The sequence below is a fragment of the Clarias gariepinus genome, chromosome 7 (genome assembly GCF_024256425.1).
Source record: "Clarias gariepinus isolate MV-2021 ecotype Netherlands chromosome 7, CGAR_prim_01v2, whole genome shotgun sequence".
Taxonomy (NCBI): Eukaryota; Metazoa; Chordata; class Actinopteri; order Siluriformes; family Clariidae; genus Clarias; species Clarias gariepinus.
Window position 1 is genome coordinate 20,171,713 of NC_071106.1, and position 23,012 is coordinate 20,194,724.

At 37.9% G+C, this 23,012-nt stretch overlaps 2 protein-coding genes across 2 annotated transcripts; both read right to left on the minus strand.

The window, feature by feature from the left end:
• Positions 1-1,160: 1,160 nt before the first annotated feature.
• Positions 1,161-8,186, minus strand: syt19 (synaptotagmin XIX). Its single transcript, XM_053501103.1, has 6 exons — positions 8,012-8,186; positions 7,735-7,808; positions 4,765-5,148; positions 2,718-2,837; positions 2,203-2,314; positions 1,161-2,075 (listed from the first exon to the last, which is right to left on the minus strand). Exons 1-6 carry the CDS (start codon positions 8,184-8,186, stop codon positions 1,771-1,773), a joined length of 1,170 nt encoding a protein of 389 aa, XP_053357078.1. The 3' UTR covers positions 1,161-1,770.
• Positions 8,187-14,946: 6,760 nt separating this feature from the next.
• got2a (glutamic-oxaloacetic transaminase 2a, mitochondrial) lies at positions 14,947-21,687 on the minus strand. The gene is made up of 10 exons (XM_053501099.1): positions 21,512-21,687; positions 19,793-19,949; positions 19,491-19,619; positions 19,268-19,327; positions 18,993-19,154; positions 17,772-17,876; positions 17,516-17,666; positions 17,094-17,259; positions 16,077-16,227; positions 14,947-15,990 (listed from the first exon to the last, which is right to left on the minus strand). The coding sequence occupies exons 1-10, from the start codon at positions 21,592-21,594 to the stop codon at positions 15,868-15,870; spliced, it is 1,287 nt and encodes a 428-aa protein (XP_053357074.1). The 5' UTR covers positions 21,595-21,687; the 3' UTR covers positions 14,947-15,867.
• Positions 21,688-23,012: the final 1,325 nt, after the last annotated feature.

Below are 23,012 nucleotides of genomic sequence, written 5' to 3' on the forward strand. Positions count from 1 at the left end.
CACCTCTTTTGTCTACGTTTAAGGTAATGCTGGAGAATTCTGAGGTAGTATTTCTTCCTCATTTCTTACAGCTATGGATTTTTTAGCTTCCATATATAATACGTCAAGATATCTTTATTTTTTCCCTTCCTTTCTTTAAAAATTTGAATGATCTTTGCAAACTGCATCATCTTTAGAACACTGCTTTCTACATCCACTAGGCACAGAGAACTTACAGTCATCATCGTTTTCAGATAATTCTATATCTCTCTTTCTTGAATGATCTCTCTTCTAAACCACTACTGACCTTTATGCCAGTATGGAGTTTTGGGTGTTTGGAGTATGAAGTAAAACCCCCTGCTGAGATGGAGTGAGACATGTTCTTACCGTGTCTGCAAACTGTACAGTCTGTGTAAGAATGTTATGTAAGCATTAGAAGGCCACCTCAGTCACATGCACATTCAACATTTCACACATATGGCTTCCCAAATGCTTCCCTTTTTAAATTCTGCCTGATCAATGCACCATTGCTTCTAGGTTCAGAATAGACAAACACAGAATGAACAAATGGTTGAAGAAAGGAAAAATGGAAGTTTTGGTACAGATATTTGCAATGCATGTTCATTTTGAGTGAACCCACATGTCTCATTCTTTTCTCATCCTCAGTCTTGTCTAATCAATAGAATGATAGCGGAACAGAACACTATATATTTGTATTAAGAGATTTCACAAAAGTTAAATGCATTTCTAAACTGACATCACACTAACAACATTTACAAAATTACCTCACTTGTGTTTTTAAGCTTAAAAATAAATAAATAAATAATAATAATAATAATAAGTAGGCAGGTAACCATTCTCATTTTCCCAATAAAACTATTTTAGCACATTGCAAGTTATGTTCATGTAGGTTTACAGTACATGTTGAGCCATCTTGTGGAGACAAATATATAGGCAGCTCAAGAATCACTTTCAGTCTTGCTAAAGACAGATGAAAGAAAAAGGGCCATAAAGTCTGTGTAAATGTGTTTTATTAAAATGTGCAAAACCATATATTCACATGATATCCACTAACATTTCATACGTGAAAGTATAAACACAATTTTTTTTTCTAGTTTTGACCTTTTTTTTTTTTCATTTTTAATCTTTTCAAATTATTAGACTTACAGCATGAATCTGGGGTAGTGTCACAGAAATTAATGTAGAAATAAAAATACATGTCCTTAATATCTGAAGATGGGAAGGGGTTTCATGGATTAGCAAAAACACTTTTGTCAATCATTTTAGCATCAAGTCACAGAGGCACTGCTGGCATGAGACTGTATGCATGGGTGAAGAGTTCTTTAGATGTTCAACAGCAGTTACTTTATTTACAGTGGTTTTTAACTCACCATTTTTCAATTTAGAAAATGTCTGATATCATACATAATTTTATATAGCTAATGTACAATGTCTCTATTGAGTCCACCATTCTCATTACCTGCTCATCACTTCAGCATGATCAAAAAACTGTTCAACTTCATGACCAGCAACACCTGGTGCCAATCAGCTAAGGGGTCATAAATGTTCTCCCAGTTGTCTAATGTTCCTTGTTTTTGCCAACATGTTTAAAGATTTTATTGTTCTTTTCGGCGGCACCGTGGCTTAGTGACTAGCACTGTCAACTTGCACCTCCAGGGTCCAGATTCAATTCCCGTCCAGGTCTGTGTGCATGGTCTGTGTGCACAGTCTCCCAGTGCTTGGTGGGTTTCTTTCTACAGTCCAAAGACCAAATCCATAATGTTGACATTTTTATAAGTAGAGCAAATGCCATTTGGCTACTGACTGTCTAAGTGCGCTCATCATTAGCTTCCAGTGTTCATCCTCCACACCTTGGTTCTTCCCAAAGCTTAGCTGACCAATTAGACGCTTAGACCTTTTTCGGCGACAGACCTCGTAGACAGACAAAATGAGGACACATTCCCTAATCTGAGCTTCTGGTAGTGTGAAAATCAGGACCTCATTAAACACAGTCACTTCCAAGCGCGTCTTCTCTGAGGTTCTCTGATGTCGAATTCTACGCTGGTTACACACAATTTTGGTCCTGCCATATAAACCTAAAAATGGACAGGAAAAGATCTTTACTAAAATATATGACTTGAAAATTCCAAAAAAGCTGTATCTATCAAGTGCAATTTAAATAAAATCAGTAATTAAAAAAAATAATAATTTAGTTTGCCTTACCTCGTTCAACTTTACAAGATCGGAAAATCGTCCTGATCTTCAGGACTCCGACCTCTAGTCTATGAGACGTAGGCATATATTTCAGAGACAGAAGAACCTCACCAACAATATCCTGCACAATGCAAAATAAAAAAAAGTTGCTAATATTTTGCAAAACTACAAAAACGACTTGAGCAAAGTCTCTGCCAGACTGCCTAAATTTATTTTTAGCTTTGTCTACAATTTTAGTTCAATTTGTGTTAACTACAAGTGCCAAATTATGTTAGTAACAGTTGCCATAAATGTACGTGCCTCTTTATTACGTATATACCAAATAAAAAAAATTCAATTTTGCTGCACAATTGTAGAAGTGGGAGAGTTATGATTTGTGGTTTGAAATGTGATTTACAGTATGTATTTATATTAAGCTTAACAGTAACACTTTATGTACTATTTCAGAATAATTGCAGGAGGAATGGGAAGTATTGCTTTGACTTCCTTTTGTTGTTGTTTGGTCTCGTAATATATAGACTCACTTTTTTTGGTTTTTGTAGGTCTTCAAAAATTTCCAATGGATAAAGGAGTTTTAGCCCCTTAAGTGATGCACGAACCTCCCCCAGAATACAATGTCTGGAGTATTTATCAAAGTCTCTCACCTAAAATGAAAATATTGTACAATCAAATATGGAACACATACGAAATTGGGGGTTAGACGCATGAACAAGAGATACAGAAAAAAAAATGCAACCTGATGTGACCAAACAATACCCTAACAGAACACCTGTAATTATTTTTTCACATGTGAGCTACAAGTGTTTCTTGAGTTTATTTCCTTCAGAGAATTAGAGGACCATTCAAAAATCATTTTTTGTTTTCATTATGTTGTATTTGTCTTACAAATTCTTTTTTAAATGAGGATCTATACGAATTTAATGTGATGATGTGTGTTGTCAATTCCTGAGACAAAAAAGTAAGAAACAAAAACCATCTATATAGTTAGTGCTATAGTTCTAATATAAATTGGTGAAATAATAAAATAAATAAAAATAAATAAAGGAAATGTTTCTCAAAATAAAGGTGAGTTTCTCAAAGTGATTTTACTTGGGGCTATAACTATTTTGGAAACCCTTGTACAGGATCAGCAGTAGAAAGTATTTGGGTACACAAACAGTAAACTATGGTCTACTGTGCAATGCAGGTAGAATCAACCACAGAGGGAAAAACGAGTACAGATGACCACTACAACCTCACCTGTTTAATTCCCTCAGGGAGAACCACAATTGACAGTGATCCACCTCTAAAGAGATATTACTTCCAGAAATCTGCCTACAAAGGGAAAGGCCTTGGTACAAGGGTTTCCAAAATAGTTATAGCCCCAAGTAAAATCACTTTGAGAAACTCACCTTTATTTTTGTGTCACTGAATTAAAGCTTGTGGCTGTCTCTCTAACTCTAATTTCAGCAGAAATAATGGGACTGCTGTTGCAGCAGTAGTAGGTTCCAAATCTATTTACAATATCCCTATTTACAAGGGCATTTGGCGTAAAACCTGTGCCAAGCTTGTATGTGCGGACCGGATGGTCCACTGTGGCGACCCCTTGTCGGGAGCAGCCGAAAGACCAACAACAACATTCACAATACAATATCGTGTTTTTTTTTTATACAGACATTTTCAGGACCTTATAAAGCAACTCACACTAAGTTTGTAGCTTTGTCTACCATGCCATATTCAGTGACATCAGCATCCAGGACTAATTAAAGGTCTTAATGTGCTCAAAAGGCAAACATGTTGTGCAGTGCACGTGGACAGCTTTGTCTTTTGGAGGTCTTAACATGCTTAAAAACTCACGAACATCGGCATACAGGTTGGAATGTGCTGCCATTAGGGGCCCTGAGCCTTTACAGGAGATTTCGCTGCATTACTCATACACACTTGCTTGTATACATGTCAAACTATTCTAGATTTCATTCAGTTGAACACACATCCTACACACACTATACACACACACACATTATGCACACACAAACATACTACACACACACAATACATATTACACACAATATACACACATTACACATCCTACACAAACGGTGACCGGCCCAAGCACCATTACCAAATCTGGCCCACACTGACATCAGCTTTTTGGAGGTCTTAACATGCTCAAAAAGCACACAGGTTGTATGTTGGTGATGCCAACATACAACATTGATGATCAGCTGCTTGGGCTGATCATCAATGTCTGGTGCCTGGGCTCACTAGAAAGACACGTCCAGCCTTGATAATGCCTTAAACTTATGCCATATTCAGTGACATCAGCGTTCAGGGTTTTTCAGAGGTCTTAGCGTGCTCAAACGGCACATGGGTCACAAATATTGTTCCTAATTGTTCCATAGGGAGAGAGAGAGACGGAGACAAATAAAAAAGTTGAAAGAAATTTCAAAAAGGCAAAAGCCATAGCACTTGTGTTTAAATATTGGTTATGAAACAAGTGAAATCTGATCAGTTAGCAAACTTTAAAGGCAATCAAAAGCACATGGGTCATTGGAGAAAACACCTGGTTTCTTACATAGAAGGCTTTCTTACCTCCAGCCGCAGTGTGACCCTCGCCACTTCCTCCTCAGTAACTGTGCAGGAGAACCGATCCCCAAATTTAGGGTTGCAACTGTCCTTGACTGGGTGTGTCTGCCACTCCTGAAGAACACAAGTCAGCTGTTGCTTCTCATCCTCCATTGATACCCATAGCACTCGTACATGGACAATGGTGTCTAAACACTGTCTGAATGGTCGTCCCGCCAGGCCTCTTGCCTCCAATACAGTCACGACCAACTTAGATTGCAGCTGATTATAGCAAAGTGAGAAGCGCAGAGTGCCCTGAACATGTTCCTCATCCACATCCCCGAGACTGCTATCTGTACTGCTGTTCAGATCAGAAGAACTTAAAGAACCCTCATCATGATGGAAACACAGCTAAAAGAGGAGCAAAAATCGAGATGGTTATGGATTTAATTATAATTCATGTTTCACATACAGTGAGGTCAATAAGTATTTGATCACCCTTTGATTTTGCAAGTTCTCTTACTTAGAATACATGGAGGGATCTACACTTTTCAGTACAGGTGCATTTCCACTGTGAGAGACAGAATCTAAAAAGAAAAATCTGGAAATCACATTGTATGATTTTTTAACAATTTATTTGTGAATTACTGTGTCAAATAAGTATTTGATCACTTGCTTATCAGCCAGATTTCTGACCCTCAAAGACCTGTTATTTTGCTTTTAAATAGTTCATATGCTTCTTACGAAACCACTCCTTGGTTTTCCTGGCTGTGTGCTTTGGGTCATTGTCATGTTGGAAGACCCAGCCACGACTTATCTTTAATGCTCTGACTGAGGAAAGGAGGTTTTTGCCCAATATGTCGCAATACATGGCCCTGTTCATCCTCTCCTTAATACAGTGCAGTCGTCCTGTCCCCTGTGCAGAAAAACACCCCCAGAGCATGATGCTTCCAGCCCCATGCTTCACTGTAAGTTTGGTATTATTGGGATGATACTCATCATTCTTCTTCCTCCAAACACGGCGAATGGATTTAAGACCAAAAAGTTCTACTTTGGTCTCATCTGACCCCAGGACTTTCTCCCATGGCTCCTCTGGATCAGATGGTCCCTGGCTATCTTTAGACGGGCCTCAACATGGGCTGACTTAAGCAGGGGAATCTTTCGTGCGATGCAAGATTTTAAACCATGACGTCTTAGTGTATTACTGATAGTTGCATCGGAAACGATGGTCCCAGCTCTCTTCACAGCATTGACCAGCTCCTCCCGTGTAGTTCTGGGCTGATTCTTTATCATTTTTAGCATCATTGATACCCCATGTATCTACTTAGACTTTGGCTGATTGTGGGGTGTACAGGTGTCTTTATGACAGCTAACAACCTCAAACAGGTGCTACTAATTTAGAATCATGAGCAGAGTGTAGCTGCACTATTTAAAAGCGAAATAACAGGTCTTTGAGGGTCAGAAATCCGGCTGATAAGCAAGTGATTAAATACTTATTTGACACAGTAATTCACAAATAAATTGTTAAAAAAAATTATACAATGTGATTTCCCGATTTTTTTTTTTAGATTCTGTCTCTCACAGTGGAATGCACCTATGCTGAAAATTGTAGACCCCTCCATGATTTCTAAGTAAGAGAACTTGCAAAATCACAGGGTGATCAAATACTTATTGACCTCATTGTAATGTTCATTAATATGCTCATAATTGGTGGTATTTTACAAAAGATTTTTTAAGTGGCTTTATGTAAAATAGATGATTACACTTAAAAGAATCACTTCATCCAAAGTTTTTTTTAGTCAATAAACTAAAACAAGCATAACTGAGTCATGCTGATTTTCTGGAACAATTTGAGCATGTAATTTTGGCTTTGTAAAGTTAGCTTTCATAATGTGGCACTAATTTTCTACAGGATACAACTGCAAGTCTTTAGCAATTTTTGATGATTCTTCACTTCTGCTGAGGTATGAGGATTTTAGGTTTAGTAGAGCTTAGTAGAGCTGGTGTAATAGTGTGGGGAATGTGGTCTTGGCACACTTTGGGCTTGTTCATTCCAATCAGTCAATCAATGCTTGAATGCCCCCAGCCTAACTGAATATTGTTGCTCATTATGTGCATACCTGCAGGGCCCATATTCTAATGTCTATGTCAAGTGTAATGCATCATGTAGCCAAGCAAAACCAATCAATCAATCAATCAATCAATCTATCTATCTATCTATCTATCTATCTATCTATCTATCTATCTATCTATCTATCCATCCATCCATCCATCCATCCATCCATCCATCCATCCATCCATCCAGATATGCTGGAAGCAGGGAAAATGGGCAGGTGCAAATTAGAGTATCTCCAACATCACGGGGAATACTGTCTAGTGTCATTACAGTATGCAGTGATTAGTACCCATAAAAAGTGGTCCAAGGAAGAACAACCAGTAAACCATCCAATGCACCCTAATATGGATTGAGAACCCATCTGGTTTGATCTTACAAAAAAGCTACTGTAGCATAATCTGCTGACAAAGTTAATGTTGGCTAAGTCCGGTGTCACAACTCACAGTACACTGCAGTTCGCTGTGTAGCTGCAGACCAGTTAAAGCATCCATGCTGACCCTGTGCACTGGCAAAAGCACTTAAAGTACAATTGGCATGTGAGCATGCAATCAATGGAGGCCACACCTTGTCACTTAACGAATCTGCTACTAATGTTATGGTGCCAGTAAAAACAGTATTTCAGTGGAAATTCTAAGGACATCATTGTTGCCTGATAGACACTAAACTCTTTCCTTATCCTTGTAATAGATTTTTTGCAGAAACAGTTACTTACAAGAGTACTACATAATTGTATAGTTTAGTCTAGGTTAGAGTCAATACAAACAAAACTTTGTAGGCACACAGCCCCTAAGTGAAGAGTTGTATTATTATAAATAACTTGCTGTGGAAAGCTCTGTAATGTATGTGAATCACATACATTACAAGGCAACTGTATGACTCACCTGATGGTTGGGTATCTGTAAACTCTGAAATGTTTCATTTTTTGCAGACTGGCTGTTTATCAGTGAGCCATTAACTGTAAGCAAACATTTTAATTATATTAATCCACATTAATAATTATGGACATGCTATTATACATACAATTTATTGCTTCTCAGATCTCTAGTTACTTTCAATTTTTTGTCAGTTTGTGCATCTTATATTAACATCATAAACAACATTAAAGGACAAATGCTGACTTTATAAATGTATAATTATGAGGTTTCCAGTGGAACGTACCAGCATGCTGGGGAGCAGTCAGTTGTGTGCAGTATCGTTGAATTTGCCATATTAGTATACAGATGGCAATAAGAAAAAGAAACACAGAAATACCTAAAGCCCAGTGTTTAACTTCCTCAGAGAAGGGTATTTGAATAGTCCAAAAGGAGTTCTCTAAAGAAGCTGACAGCAACATTTTCCCCTGCCATGTATAGCACAATTGAGATAGTATTAATTCTGTCTGTTGCACAGGCACTGATTGGTGATACTTGTTATTCAAATTGAAGACATTGACATGTGGCCATTCACCTACAACAGGGTTTTATGAAACATTAGTATGTAGTTTTATAACATTTTCTGTCTTAACACAAACTTAAAAATTATAAAAATGTATACAGCATTAATTGAAAGTCAAGCCAAACATTTAAATAACTACTAGATTGAACCATTCTTAAATTCTAAAGCTTAAATATTATGGCATTGATTAAAAAAAAAGAAGAAAAAAAAACGTACCTTTGAAAAAAGATTCTCAGCTCTAGTTGGTGATAAGCTTATGCCATGGCTGGTGATAGATGTGGCTTTACATTTAAGCCATTGTAGACTGACTGCAGCATGCCCAGTAGACTGCATTAGCTGACAGGTGATTAAGAAACACAAAGATAAACCAGTCAGAGCACTTTCTTATTTACCCAGTGTGAAAGCCTCTGTTTTCCTCTCTGTTAAGCCAACTTAGGTACAATGTGTACACACAGTCAAGCTGCACTAATGTAACCACCTTAACAAAATATTTCGCAAACAATGCGACAGATCGTGTTTATCATCCCACTTAATAAAAAAAAATACTAGTTTTCTTAAAATTAAAGAATTCCTTAGTAAACATATAGGATTGTTAGATCCTTTTCTTCGCACCTTTGACATACAATGGAAGATTTTGCCCTGGAGAGCATAGAAATAATTGTGCAATTATGCAATCTTGCATAATTATGCAAATTCAATAAATAAAACATATCCTTTTATAGAAAGCACTGATACCACAACATGAGATGAAAAACGATTAACAGTAGCTAACATAAAAGGAAACAATGCTCACTGTGGCAGATGCATGGTTGCAGGGTGTCTTGTTGGTTTTTGGTTTGTTTGCTAGTGAACACGAGGCTGAATGACAATGATGTTTACTTTTACAGATCACATGAAAAAAAAAAACCTTTGTTGACAGTTTTAATATGTGAAAGCTCTCTGCTTAATAACTACACACAAATTTGGATTCTTTATTAAGATATTTAATGTATTTTTATTCCAGTTTTACTTAAGGATACAATGAATGAGAAATTTATCTCAGATACATGTCCTATGTCTCATGTTCTTTACTCATTCTCAACAAAGTACATGTTTAACGCCTGCAAACCCTCCAATATTTACATTACCCATTATTTTACACTACTGCTTTATTATTTACAAGAAATTGACATTACTCTAACAATTGCAATGATTAAAATTGTATGATTTAATTTTGGAAAGGTTAGTACAGAAAGACGAGGCGTGGACAACAACAGACCTCTAAAAGTGATCTGTGGTAGCTGGCACTAAGACATTAAGTTGTGAGGTGGTGTCTCCATGGTTTGGACTTGAGTGTCTATCATATCCAATAGGTATTAAAGTGAGATCAACAAAATTTGGAGCCCAAGTCAACACACATACACACTTGGCTGTTTACATAATATAAAAGAAAATGTGTTTCATCAGACCAGGCAACATTTTCCAATTGCTCAATGGTCCAGATCTGATGCTCACATATCCATTGTAGGCACTTTCATTTATGGACAGGGTGCAGTAAGGCCACTCTGACGGGTTTGCGGAATATGCAGCATACACAGCAAAACTGTAATGCTTGATTTTATTTATTTTAGCAATTTGTGCCATAGTAGTTCTTCTGGGAGATCGTGCCAGAAAGGTTTGTCTGTGCTCCCTATGCACATTAACAACCCTGTCCCTCACTCTCTGGTTGTCTTTATTTGGACTATATTTGGTAAGGCAATAGTCAGTGCATACCAGGAACATAATTAACTCTGACAACGGACATGAAACATAATAATGGCTCAGATCCTTATACTTGCCCACTTTTCCTGCTTCCAACACGTCACCTTGAACTATTCTTTCACTTGCTGCCTAATATATCCCACACAAAGAATGATGCCACTGTAACAATCATTGTTACCCATGTCCCGCTGCCAGTGTTTTAATGTTATGGCTGATATGTCTGTTTACCTAGAGAACATTTAAAAAACAAAGTGGCAATGTTAACATAGCATTTATTAGCATCACCTAACAAATAACATGCAAACCTTTAAGCAGTTCACAATAATTTATATTGTATTTTATGCTCATCATCACCAACATCACCAGGACAGGTCTCCTAAGTGTAATGCAGAAATGTGCCGTGATCCTTCTCTGTCAATCACAGCCAACTTCTGTTGACCTGAAGCCGTTCAGAGGATTATTATTGGACTTGGAGAGACATGCTCCCCTCAGATTCACATGTTGAGAAACAAACTCTTGTTGCCATGTATTGTCTTTTTTGTGTCTGACACATTTGGAAAAAGGCAAATCTTTGGTAGTTTCGAAAAAATTGTTATTATATTGTAATATAAAAGAATCAGTAAGAGAGTAATAATCATTTGGTGTTATCCAGGTGTTTTATTAACCTTTAAACAAAATAGAACATGTATTATTTTGTTTTAAAGGTCCTACACATCATATTTTTCATTAAATGTTAATATGATCTTTAGGGTCCTAATGAAAAGTTTGTATTATACGTTAATTAAAAATTCAAAATTATTGTGTAAAAAAAACACTAATTTTACCTGGTAAAAACTAGCTCTGTTCTTAGCAACCTGTTTCAGTACATGCTAATTTAAATGCTCATGACCTCTGCTGAGCCCGCCCCCCAGTTCTGTGGGGCGTGTCTTCACAACACACGTGGGGTATAGCCACGGAAGTGTAGTCCAGTGCGGGCAATGCTTTGGACTGCATTACCCACAAAGCATTGCCCACAACGCAGTGTGGGGACGTTTGCTTTAAAAACTAAATTCAGCCACTGCGCCGCAGTGGCTCAGATACCTAACCCTAGGTAGGTACCCTAGGTCACTAACCCTAGGTAGTGAATGACAACTGCTGTGTTCGCTATTACACCCAACAACTGTACACAACACTCGCTTAGGCGTCATTTTGCTCCAGCGGCGAAAAACAATGGCCGACAGCTTCTTCTCACTCGGGGCGGGTCTTTGCTAAAACACCAGTGTCAATCAACTAGTGTAGGAGCGGCCTCTGTCGGTGTGGCGTCACATCGACAGGCATTTGTGATTGGCCTGATTTCAGAAGGGGGATGTTATTGTAATAAATGTAAAGAAAACCACTGGGCGGCTCTTTATCATCGTAGAGTGGTTGTGTACGCACTCTCCTAACACACAGTTCAGTCCAAACAGCTTAAAAAAGTTCATGTAGGCCTGTATGACCCCTTTAACATTGACTAGTTTTGGTAGAATAAAGTCTTTTTAAGTAAATTTTGTGCGTTTTAATTGTTGGGGTATTGTTAGGCCAACTTGTTTTATTTTTACTTGAGCCTATTACATCAATGGGCTACAATGGGAGACAACATACCTTTTTGAGTTGATAAAAACTTGGGCTAAGTCAACCCTAGAAAATATGATTAACTGAGCCCAAGACCAATACTAACTTGAGCTATGTTAAACATTTAAATTACAAGTTAAGTCAACTTAAGGTTTAAAACTGAACAACTAAACAACAATGTGAATCCTTTTGTTTGGCCACCAAATTTCTCTAAAAGTTAAGAAAACTTATAAAAGCTGTGCAACTTGTTACTAAACTTTTTTACATGAAGGTAACTTATTACTTTTACTGTGTGGTGAGTAGATACAGTATATATATATATATATTGTAGCATTTTTACGCCGGAAAGAATGCTGGAGAGACGAGTGAGCTTATTTGCTGCCCAATGCAATGGCTGGGAATACTTTATTTAGCACACAGCAGGTATGGCATGAGCAGCACCTTCACTCAGGAGCCTACATCCATCCAATTCAGCGTCATCCTGAATTAGAGCACATTTCACACGTCACACACCTCCTCACACACACAACAGGGCCGAAGTCACTAACCCAAACACCTTTCCCCATCATGGTGAACACACCGACATCCCCGCAAGGCATGCTGGTCGTCAGCCGCCGCCCCGCCCACGCCACAATATATATATTTTAGACTCTGTAAACTCTGACTTGAATATGCCAAGGGACGCTGCCTGCCACAAACTGTAAAAAAAAAAAAAAGGCACCTCAATGTAAAAAAAGAGGCAATCATACAAATCCCCTAGGAGACATACTTTATATTAAAATCCATTATCTAATTTTTGAAAAATTACCCAAAATACCTGATTTCCTATTGAGTAGAGCAAAGCAGAGCATGCGCAGCAAAAGTTGTTCACCTCAATAAGATCTAAATGTGTACTGGGTTTTGGATGCATATGTGCAAGCGTATATGCAGTGTTACAAAGCTAAAACTAATTTTAATCCTGTTAATCCTGCCAGTCGCCATTAGTTGGCAGAGCAAAATACCTGGTTACAAGAACAAACTAATTATAATGATAATAAATGGTGTTTAAGGACTGTTGTATAAAAACAATATAGCACTCGAAGTTGTATTGTATTGCTGGATTTAGCATGGCACAATACAGCCCTCTCGTGTGACATTGCATCATTACCACCATATTCCTAGTAGTAAACTTGTTACATTGAATCTATTTACTGTAAACACAATTATTCAAAGTCTAATCAACTATAAATACATAATTTGGAACAAACAGATTAAATGTTCTAAATGGATACACATGTTAACAGTTTTTACAAAGACTCATGGGTTCATACAGCATCTGCTTATATATCTGGGCAAAGTTCATGGGCATCGGGCATCTGGGTAAAAATATTTGGCTATAATCAGTGTAAATGTATCTGGTACAAGATTGAGTTACTATCCTTCACCTATTCATTATCAATGAGCAAAGTGCAATATGAAAACTGATATCAAATGTGCAATTAAACCTTTAAGACAAAGTGCAATTTAAAAATTTGAACAAGTGCGATAGTTATATCAAGGAATCATGTTTACAATATACAATATAAACACACTACAGTACTAGATAATGTTATAGTGCGTTTAAGTCTGATAGCTTAAATCCTTCTACTATTTGTTTCTAAATTATATGGTATTCTACTTATTTGATCTTTTTTTAAATCATTGACACAGGCAGCTTCTGCACAAAAAATCCAATGCACACAAACAAATATAGATATGCACTCCTGCCCTGTGTATATGAGGCATATCTGCACAGCATTTTAATGCACTTTACCATTCCAGAACAAACGTCTACAAACATCTGCTTTCAACTCTGCTTAATTTTAATGGGACATTAAGAGTGCACAGAAAAAGCCTGGTGCATGAGGGCCACCTATGAGACAGTTCCCTTATTACTATTTTTTCCCCTCTCTCTCTCACACACTATTTCTCTCATGGACATGAATGGAGATCCCAGGCTTCAGCATGGCTGTGTGTGTGTGTGTATATGTATGTATGTTTACACATACATACATGCGCGCACACACACACAATGTTTATACCCTTTCTCAGACCTTCTAAAAGAACTTGTAGGATCATACTAAAAAAAGACTTCAAGCTGTGATTAATGCCAAAGGGACTTCAACAAAAAAAATTCTCATGGTATGACAGTCTTTCAAGTGTCTTTTTGGTAAACTCCAGAGATGTTATGTGCCTTTAACTGAGGAGTGGCTTTCGTCTGGCCACTCTATCTTAGAGGCCTGGTTGGTGGAGTGCTGCAGAGATCGTTGTTCTTCTGGAAGGCTACCCTCTCTCCACGGAAAAATGCTGGAAGTCTTTCAGAGTGACCATTGGGTTCTTGCTTACCTTTATGACTAAGGGCCTTCACCCTCGATCGCTCAGTTTGGCCGGGCTGTCCACCCTAGGAAGAGTCCTTGTGGCTCTAATCTTCAGTTGATGGAGGCCACTGTGCCTTTAGCTGCATGGCTTGGAGAATTTACTCCAGTTACTAAGCTTTCACCCATTTGTAATCAGAGTCCTTATTTAGCACCGGTTACGACGACAGTCATGATGGGATTAAAACTTCTAATTTATGCCAGCCTGCCGCCTGACATCACGTGGCCGCTGAGTGGACTTGGACATCCGACGTACATCAGGACAGTCAGGTTAAAGAACTTCACTCAGGTAATTAGAGTAAGCCCATTTAAAGCTTTGTCCTAATATACAAGATGTACAGTGTAAAAAATTATTACTCACACACTCATCCCCTATACCACCATCTCCTGTGTACAGTATTGCAGGGGTTCTGGAGCCTATCTCAAGAGACTTAGGGCACAAGGCATTGTAGGGCACACACATTATCACACACACCATGGTCAATTTGGGAATGGCAGTTAGACTAATCTGAAGGTCTCTTAACTGTTGGGGGCAAACAGAGTACACAGAGGAAACCCACCAAGCACAGGAACAACATGGAAACTACATGCACACAGACCCAAGGTGAGAATTAAACCCAGAACCTGGAGGTGAAAGGCAAAAGCGCTATTATTTAGATTAACATCCTGTGACATCCACATTACACAGACCTACTAAGTGATTGCACAGCTGTGGTGGATCACTTAAAAGTTTCAAGTTACATTAGTGCTGTCCGCTTTGGGTAGAATTTTGGAAGAGAAAAACAGGTTATTACTGGAAGCTAATCTAAAAAGAACTCATACCAGACAATCTATGATCCATTCTATATTTAACAGTTTCACAAGTGTTGTGCATCTAGTTACTAACCATTTTAAGGGATTTTGAAATTCAGAAGAAAATACACAAGGAAACTCTATACTTGACAAGCTCATCTTTATTTGTTTACAGTATGCGACCAGTAGTTGTTTTACATATTTAAAAGTGGAGAATTTTTTATTTTATTTTTTTTGGTTACTAAACTGTGTTCAATTGGATTTATACAACCCAGTGAATAAATCTGAACTGGTTCAGACACACTATTATGAACCATACTTCGTCATCCATTCAAAGCCATAGAACCTACAATAAGTTTACATTCACCAGTAGCTCACACATGCAAAAGCAATGATAATAGAATTTTTTTTTCTGGTGTGCTAAATTGTTGATTATATGACAATATCAGTTTTAATGTAGCTTAAGACCAATGAGCTACATTAATCAGGTTAGCAATTTTGCTTCCCTCACTCTAAACTCCTCTATAAAGTGCTTTTATTTCTTATAATAACTAAAAATTTCACGAACTTTTTTGGGACGAAGGACATCCAATTATCGGTTTAAAAGGTCTGTAACAGTTTGCAAATTAAGTGGTACAAATTTGCATTACCATAAATAGTGTAATCTGATGGCTCAAATTATTGCAATTGTCCAAATATATTTTAAGTGCTTTGGAATTAAAATATTCTATTTACAAATTTTCAGACAAACGGTTACTAACTTAAATATAGGAAATTATAGCCAGAGTAAAACCAGGGCCTCTGAGAAACTGTAGTCTTTGGAAACCACATTATATTAGTATAGTTTAATCTTAATCACAAGTCAAAGGCAAATTCACAAGTGCAAGGCTTTTGTTCTTTAATTTCTCCAGGTCACAGGTAAACACTAATTCCAATTAAGATGAGCTGAGAACAAAGGGGATAGTTCTACTTAGCACCCTTCCAGGCTAAAGCCCAAGTTAAATGAAGGGAGACATTTTTTGTGCAAGTTGAAGGTCACTACAGTATACAATATCTACAATGGATTCACTTGGTAACAGCATGGATGGCATGGGCAAGGTAGGCCACATTTCCGGAGGTGACACCTGCCACAGAGATACGTCCATCCTTTGTCATGTAGACAGAGTACTCATTAATTAGACGTTCCACCTGAGAAAGGCAAAAGAAACAAGGATAAGAACATATTAGATGAAACTACTTAGGAAAGATGACTACTGGAATATTCATTAACCAACCTGTTCAGGCTTGAGGCCAGTGAAGCAGAACATGCCAATCTGGTCAATGACATGCTGCCAGTTGTGAGTGGAGCCCTCCTTTTTAAGGTTTGACACAAGCATCTCCCTCATCTTAATTATGCGGTCTGCCATGCTCTTCACCTCAACCAACCTATAAAATAGCAAAAACAAATTCTGTTTACTGTCTTTGCTTATACTACATGGTAAAAAATTCACATTAACCATCATGCCCTTATGTACTTTGGAGCATGGTGGTGCGGATTTGGCTTTTTAGTCCTATGAATATTAATGAGATCAGGAATACAGTCGGTAATCCAAGTCATCACAAAGGTGTTTAGTGAGGATTATGGCAGGAACTCAAATTCTTCAACACCAGCTATAAAAAAACATGACTCCTAGAACCTCAGTTTGTGTACCAAGGTATTTAACTCCAGAAAAGTGAATTTGTAAAACAATTGTATTCCTCACACTTTTTGGCAAAAGTTTGTTGAAGACCCAATTTACCTCCATAAAGCTTCTTTCTAACAATGTCATTATTAAAAAGTGCTATACAAATAAACAATGCATATGATGGTCAGGTTTCCACAAATTTTTGACCATATAGTGTATAGTCTATTAGTATTTGTTCACTGGTATGGTACACTGTTCTACAAACATTTTAACTAGATGTGCAGAATTTTGCATTAGGCACAGTTATAATAAATTGACAATCCAGTATAGACAATTTGTACAATATATTTACCTACAAATGATGAGACTTGAGACATATTTAATAAATGTTTTTTTTTAATAAATCAAAACTCATGTATAGTAAATTGAAAAGGAAAGTGCACAATACAAAAATTAGAATTATTACTACTTTTTTTAAAAAGGAGTTTATACCACACCAAATGCATTGCATATTACTGGGTTTTTGCATCAAATTGAGAAAAACTATTGAACTATAATTAAAATCAGACGTTATATTGCTTTTTAATATGTATGAATTATTGGGAATAATTGCTAATTAACACCTACCACTCCTTGTAGAGTTCAGGGGTATTAAGGATTGTTGCAGCAATCCGAGCACCATTCATGGGGGGGTTGGAGTAAATCGGACGGATGAGAATCTTTAGCTGGGATTCCACTCGCTTGGCCTCTTCAGCATCCTTACACACAACAGTAAATCCTCCTACACGTTCACCTGGACATCAGACATACTCACAGGTAAGTCACACCCTAGTGTAATCTTTGCTGGTTATTAAGAGTAACAGTATTATAATCACACCAGCAGAAGTCACTACTACTAGTAGTAGTAGTAGTAGTGATGATTAAGTAAACACCGTAATAAAATACTCTTTCTGGCCATTAATTTTTTTTTATTTTTTTTATACGTTTTATGCATCTTAATATTACTCATTAATTACATACAAAGACATGGTACTTTGAGCAGAACTCACCATACAGTCCCATGTTCTTAGCAAAAGACTGAGAGAGAACAACATTGTGGCCTTGTTCAATAAAATAGCGTACAGCCCAAGCATCCCGATCAATGTCACCACTGGCAAAGCCCTGGTAGGCCATGTCGAAGAACACCAACAGATTTCTTTTCTGTCAAAGAGAAGAACTCAAACTTATTACTATACAAATACAAATTAACATTTCAAACACTTTACTTCCAGCTTAAAATTTCATTAAAAGTGTAAAGACCAACACCTTTATCACATCAGCCATCTCTTTCCACTGATCTGGTCTTGGGTCTACTCCAGTGGGGTTGTGAGCACAAGCATGCAGGACAATCACACTTTTCTCTGGGATTTTCTGAGGAAAAAATAAGCACAAAAAAGCCTGAATAGGGCTGTAATCTTTCCTCCTTCCCCCTTTTATCCACATTCCTGGGTACATCTGGCAATGAATATTCCCAACTCTCAGAGCTATTTCCATTGTTTATCTAGCAGTTCCCCCCCCCCCCCCCCCCCCCCCCCTTAGGGGCCATGTTGCCAAATCAACTTCCAACTGCAGGTGAGGTGAAGGACCTTGCTTAAGCGCCCAACAGCAGCAGCCTGGCAGTGCTGGGGTTCAAATCTGTGACCCCTTGATCAACAGTCAAATACGTTAAACAAACTACCTTGTAGCCTTTATAGTTCGCAGGTAGGGATGTAATGGTATCAAAACTTCACGGTAAGATTATACCTCAGTATGAATGGCACGGTACGGTATTTATTGAATAATTTACAAGAAAAACAAAACTAATTAAGAGACTCGAAAAAATGAGAAGTGTTTATTAAACAGTTTGCATGAACACTAAACATATCAATGGCATACAAATTAGCCATCTATCTGTAAACTTTGAAACAGGAACTTAAATTTTTCAATTGTAATAACTAAAAATTATTAAACCATTTTAAAAAATTAAGTTTCATATTAGTATTCTTGAAAACTCAGAAAAAAGAAAAATAGCAGCCCACTTATTGCAGCTGGCCCATGTGGTGAATCCAGTAATGCGGAAATGGCGGTTTGTTGCCATTAGCAGCGAAGGAAAAGAGATGGAAAGAGTTAATCATTACGGAGTAAGAGGGTTTTAAAACGGATGTGCGCATTACTGGATCTGTAGTGACAACAGACTGCAAAGGATGATGGCCACGCCTGGGCTGATGGGAATTGTAGTTCCTGCTACCTCCCGTCCCCTCCATTCGTCTGAGCAAACTTTTCTCAGACACCTATCGTTTTATCGAGTCATGTGACCACGGTAGTATCGAAAAAATGTGTTATTGCGGTACGACAGTATTAACAATACCGTTGCATCCCTATTCGCAGAACATTTAAAACAGACTATGCACAAGAAAGTTTGACAGCAATTTTGCCTCAAACAATGAAATATACTAATTCTACTACTGAAAGACTCCAAAGAGCAACTTAGGTTTTTGCACTCCTTACTGAAACGTCATTAATGGCTCCACTGAAGTCAAAGCCACAGGTCTTGGGGTCGTAGTAGGTGTAAGCCTTCAGCTGCATGCCTGCATCCCTGAAGATGGGTGTGTGGTTACCCCATGAAGGCTTAGGCAGGTACACATCACGTACGGAAGTGTGGAACCGTGACTGCAAAAAAAAAAAAAAGGAGATATTATTAATATTATTAAAGAAAATAATAATATTAAAAAGGTATTTATCTATAACCATGCCTTCAAATTAGAGGATTACAAATTACTTACAAGGAAATTGGCTCCAACACGCAAAGATCCAGTTCCTGAAATGGTCTGAACAGTGATGCTCTGAGGGGGAATAAAAAATTGTTTTTATTTACCTTAGGGTATTTTTCGTTTAAATAACAAACGTTTAAAGGGAAAACTCACTTACTTAAACTGACAAATTATATTCACACATAGACACACATACATATGTGTCATTAATATTAAACAAAAACATTTCTCTCACTCTGCCACTCTTCAGGACTTCACTGTCTGGTCCTAAAGCCAGCTGAGCACAGGCCTTATTGAAATCTGCCAGTCCTCCAATGGCAAGGTACTCTTTATCCAGCTTCTTAGCAGCAATCAAAGCCTCAGCCTGAAAACAGCCACAATGCACAAGATAACACTTGGCACATTTTAACTTTGAGATAACACCAAAAATAATTAACAGCAGTATTAACAATGGCTAGATATTAAGATAACTTCAGATGTATTTAACCTATGCTGGTGAATCCTAGTTTAGGAGGAAAAATATATTGTAAGCGGCACCTTGCGGACGCAGTTAAGAACATAGGGTTTTCCCTGGTCATCACGATACGCTCCCACTCCAAGGTTCATCTTCTTGGGGTTGGAATCACGTTTGAAAGCCTCAGTCACCCCAAGGATGGGGTCAGGTGGGCCCATCTGTACCTCAGACCACCATGAGCTGCATCACAACGAGGTAAAATTCATTTAATTATACACACTGCTAACTCCTGTAAAGCAAGACTAGGCTTGGTATTTTTTGCGTTGCATAATAAATAAAAAGAAATAAACACAAACTAGCATTTTATATTTATGACATATGTATAACACTTACAATACAGAGGTATTTATTTCATGAACAAGTTCTCTCAAATAAAACTGCACATTTCATAGCCTTTGTAATAAGGTCAGATAGTTGTACGTCTTTAAAAGGTTAGCAAACCTATCATGTACCAGAGTTCAATGACTGGAACCTCTATGGAACCTGGAGCTCTGCCAACATCTAGGGATACGATACAGTCTAGTCCGTCTTCCAGGCTGTCTGAAGCGCACTCGAAAAGGAAACCCTCATAAAAGGTTTCACTGCTACCATTGCCTGAATATTACCAATATTTATTTGTGCCAAGTAACTAATGTTTACATCTATTTGCCAAATAACCACCAGTTATTTAAAAGCTGCTACAACAGTGCTGCATGTTAAGAGTTAGCCATAGGAATATCCATCATAAATCACTTTCATATGTGTAAATCCTACAACAACTTTTATACATACATTATAAGAATTAAATGATGTAACAGAAACTTAAAAGGTCATGCATAATAATGCAGACTATGGCAGTGGTTCTTAACCCTATTTCCATATTTCAGTATTTTCCCTGCTCAATCACACCCACTCAATTAAGAAAAAGCTGTTAAGTAGATAATCTAACTAATCAGGTTTTCTGTGAGCTGAGAGAACACTACAATGTGCATGGCATGGGGTCTTCCAGGACCAGGGTTGTTTGAACCTCTGATGTGGACTGTCCTGGGCGATTACAATGTGTAACAGGAACTGCACAGTGAGTTAGTCCACCCACATCAGGAAGACTGATAATCCAATGAGGTGCAGAATTCAATCCACACCCTCCTTTTACAGAGAGTCACAATATGCATGGATAAAAACACCTTAGGGTTAAAATCTTGTTAAACGGGTCGTAACATGATGAATAGAAGGTTTGCTGCGGTTTCCATCAGTTGAACATATTATCAAGCCACGAGATAATTAGCTAAGGAGCGGATTTTTTTTTTCTCTAAAACGCGTGGAACAGCCACACAAATCAACTCTGTGGCGATATAAGCTTAGCTAGTTAGTCGTGGTCGGTTGGTATTATATGTCAATTGCCACGAGCAGCAAGAAAGCGAGCACGACGCACGCTGTGAGATAAATGTCAAGGTGACTCTGAAGAAGCGCAGTTGGTTGTTAGCAACTTTTCAGTGATGTAGCTGCCCTAGCTGGTTAGCTACCTGTTGTGACCTTCATAATTACTGACTCTGGTCAAGATAAACTGAGAATATCACTAAGCATACGAATTTACTTCTTAATTACACATACTAGAATTCAGGAGCTAACTAATAAACTAGCTAGTTTCCAGGTCACTACAGAGATGCATTATGGGAGATGCCCGTTAGAAGACATGAAGCTAATCCAGCTAGCACGGTTTCCCCGGTTTTAATAGAAGCTTAGTTAAAAAAAAAGAACTTTACCTTGCGCGAAGAGGTAACACTCCAAGAGCTGGGCTGTACGACCCAACGCCAGAAAGAAGCTTGCTCGATTTTAGCAAGGCCATTGCTGCAGCCGTGCGTGCTTAAAGCTAGAGAGAAAGGACACACACCAGCACCGAGACTGAGAGAGAAATTCGCAGCAGCCGCACAGCTTTCTAAAGAAGCAGGCAGAGATCGAACAGCGCCGCTTACCGCACTGCACCGGAACAGCACACAGAGACTGAAGCAGAAATTTAAAGATCAAGGGTTCAATCATGGACGAACTACCAGGTTTTTCTGCCCCCTCCAGCCCTACCAGAGGTAGGCCAAATGGCCCCTTGGTTTTAAACTAACACCTTAATCACCGACAATTGACTCCCATTCATTTAAGTAAGTAATTGCCACGTTTACAGAACAAAGGCAACTGTTCACACGTGATTAAGGATATTAGGTAAAAACAACCGGGCCAAATGGCCCCTCTCTGGTAGTCCTAGTGTTGAAAGCTACCGACGTTATTTCGCTGAAGAAATTGCTATTAAAAGATATCAAACAAATGCTTTCCGGTGTTCTGTGTGAATGTAAGGTGTAAGCACTCACATTGTGCCAAGGTGCTCTAACGTCCTGGGTGAGCAGAGAGTTGCAGCTTCAGGCAATGCAGGAAAGTCAATTAATGTATAAAGTTTAAATTAACCTGTCATGTCATACCGTGCATCTCAATGAATTATAATATCATGGAATTTTTTCAAATTAAAAGTTAAACTCTCATAATCTAGAATCATTACATGTAAAGTGAAATATTCCAAGCTATTTTGTATTGACTATGGCTTACAGCTCACGGAAATTAAAAATCATTTCAAAATATCAGTTACAGTCAATGTGGTAAATTATTTACTATTATTTATTACTGTAGATACAGGATAAATAAAGTGTATCTCTCATTCAGTACATATATTGGGAAGGAGGATTATGTGTGGTATACAGAAGGTCACCACCGAGTAGGAAAAGGTTCACAAAGAACAGAGATGACCTCAGGCTTAAGAAGATTTTCAAGCAAAGCTAATTCAAGCGTTTCACAAAAAGTGGAGTGAAGCTGGAGTCAGTGCATCAAGAGCCATCATGCACAGACTTGAAACAGAAACAGATTTTTCCAACAGAAATGGTCTCTAATTGTTGCATTCCGAGCATTAAGCAACTTTGGCACCAGAGATTACGTCAGAAGCATGTTACCTCGGCTAAGGAGAAAATGAATTGGACCACTGCTTGCTGGTCCAAAGTCCTCTTTTAAGATTAAAGTAAATTTTGCATTTCATTTGGAAATCAAGCTCCCAAGTGAAATCCAGTACAAAGTTTTCACAGTTGGTGATGATCTGGGATGCGATGCCATCTACTGCTGTTTGTGCATTAATTTTTTTCATATTTTATTTCATAAGTCCATAGACAATGCAGGTGGAATCCAGGGGATTTTCTGCTGACCATCTTTATGGAGATGCTGATCTCCTTTTCC

Excerpts from the sequence above, each read along its gene's own strand:
- syt19 (XM_053501103.1), bottom strand. The coding sequence starts at position 8,186 with ATGTTGCTGTCAGCTTCTTTAGAGAACTCCTTTTGGACTATTCAAATA. Across the intron at positions 2,838-4,764 it reads GGGTCACACTGCGGCTGGAG|GTGAGAGACTTTGATAAATA; the intron begins GTAAGAAAGCCT and ends TTTTCATTTTAG. Across the intron at positions 2,076-2,202 it reads ATCTTGTAAAGTTGAACGAG|GTTTATATGGCAGGACCAAA; the intron begins GTAAGGCAAACT and ends GTCCATTTTTAG.
- got2a (XM_053501099.1), bottom strand. The coding sequence starts at position 21,594 with ATGGCCTTGCTAAAATCGAGCAAGCTTCTTTCTGGCGTTGGGTCGTAC. Across the intron at positions 19,950-21,511 it reads GTGTTACCTCTTCGCGCAAG|CTCATGGTGGTCTGAGGTAC; the intron begins GTAAAGTTCTTT and ends GTTGTGATGCAG. Across the intron at positions 17,877-18,992 it reads GAGCCATTAATGACGTTTCA|AAAATCCCAGAGAAAAGTGT; the intron begins GTAAGGAGTGCA and ends TTTTTTCCTCAG.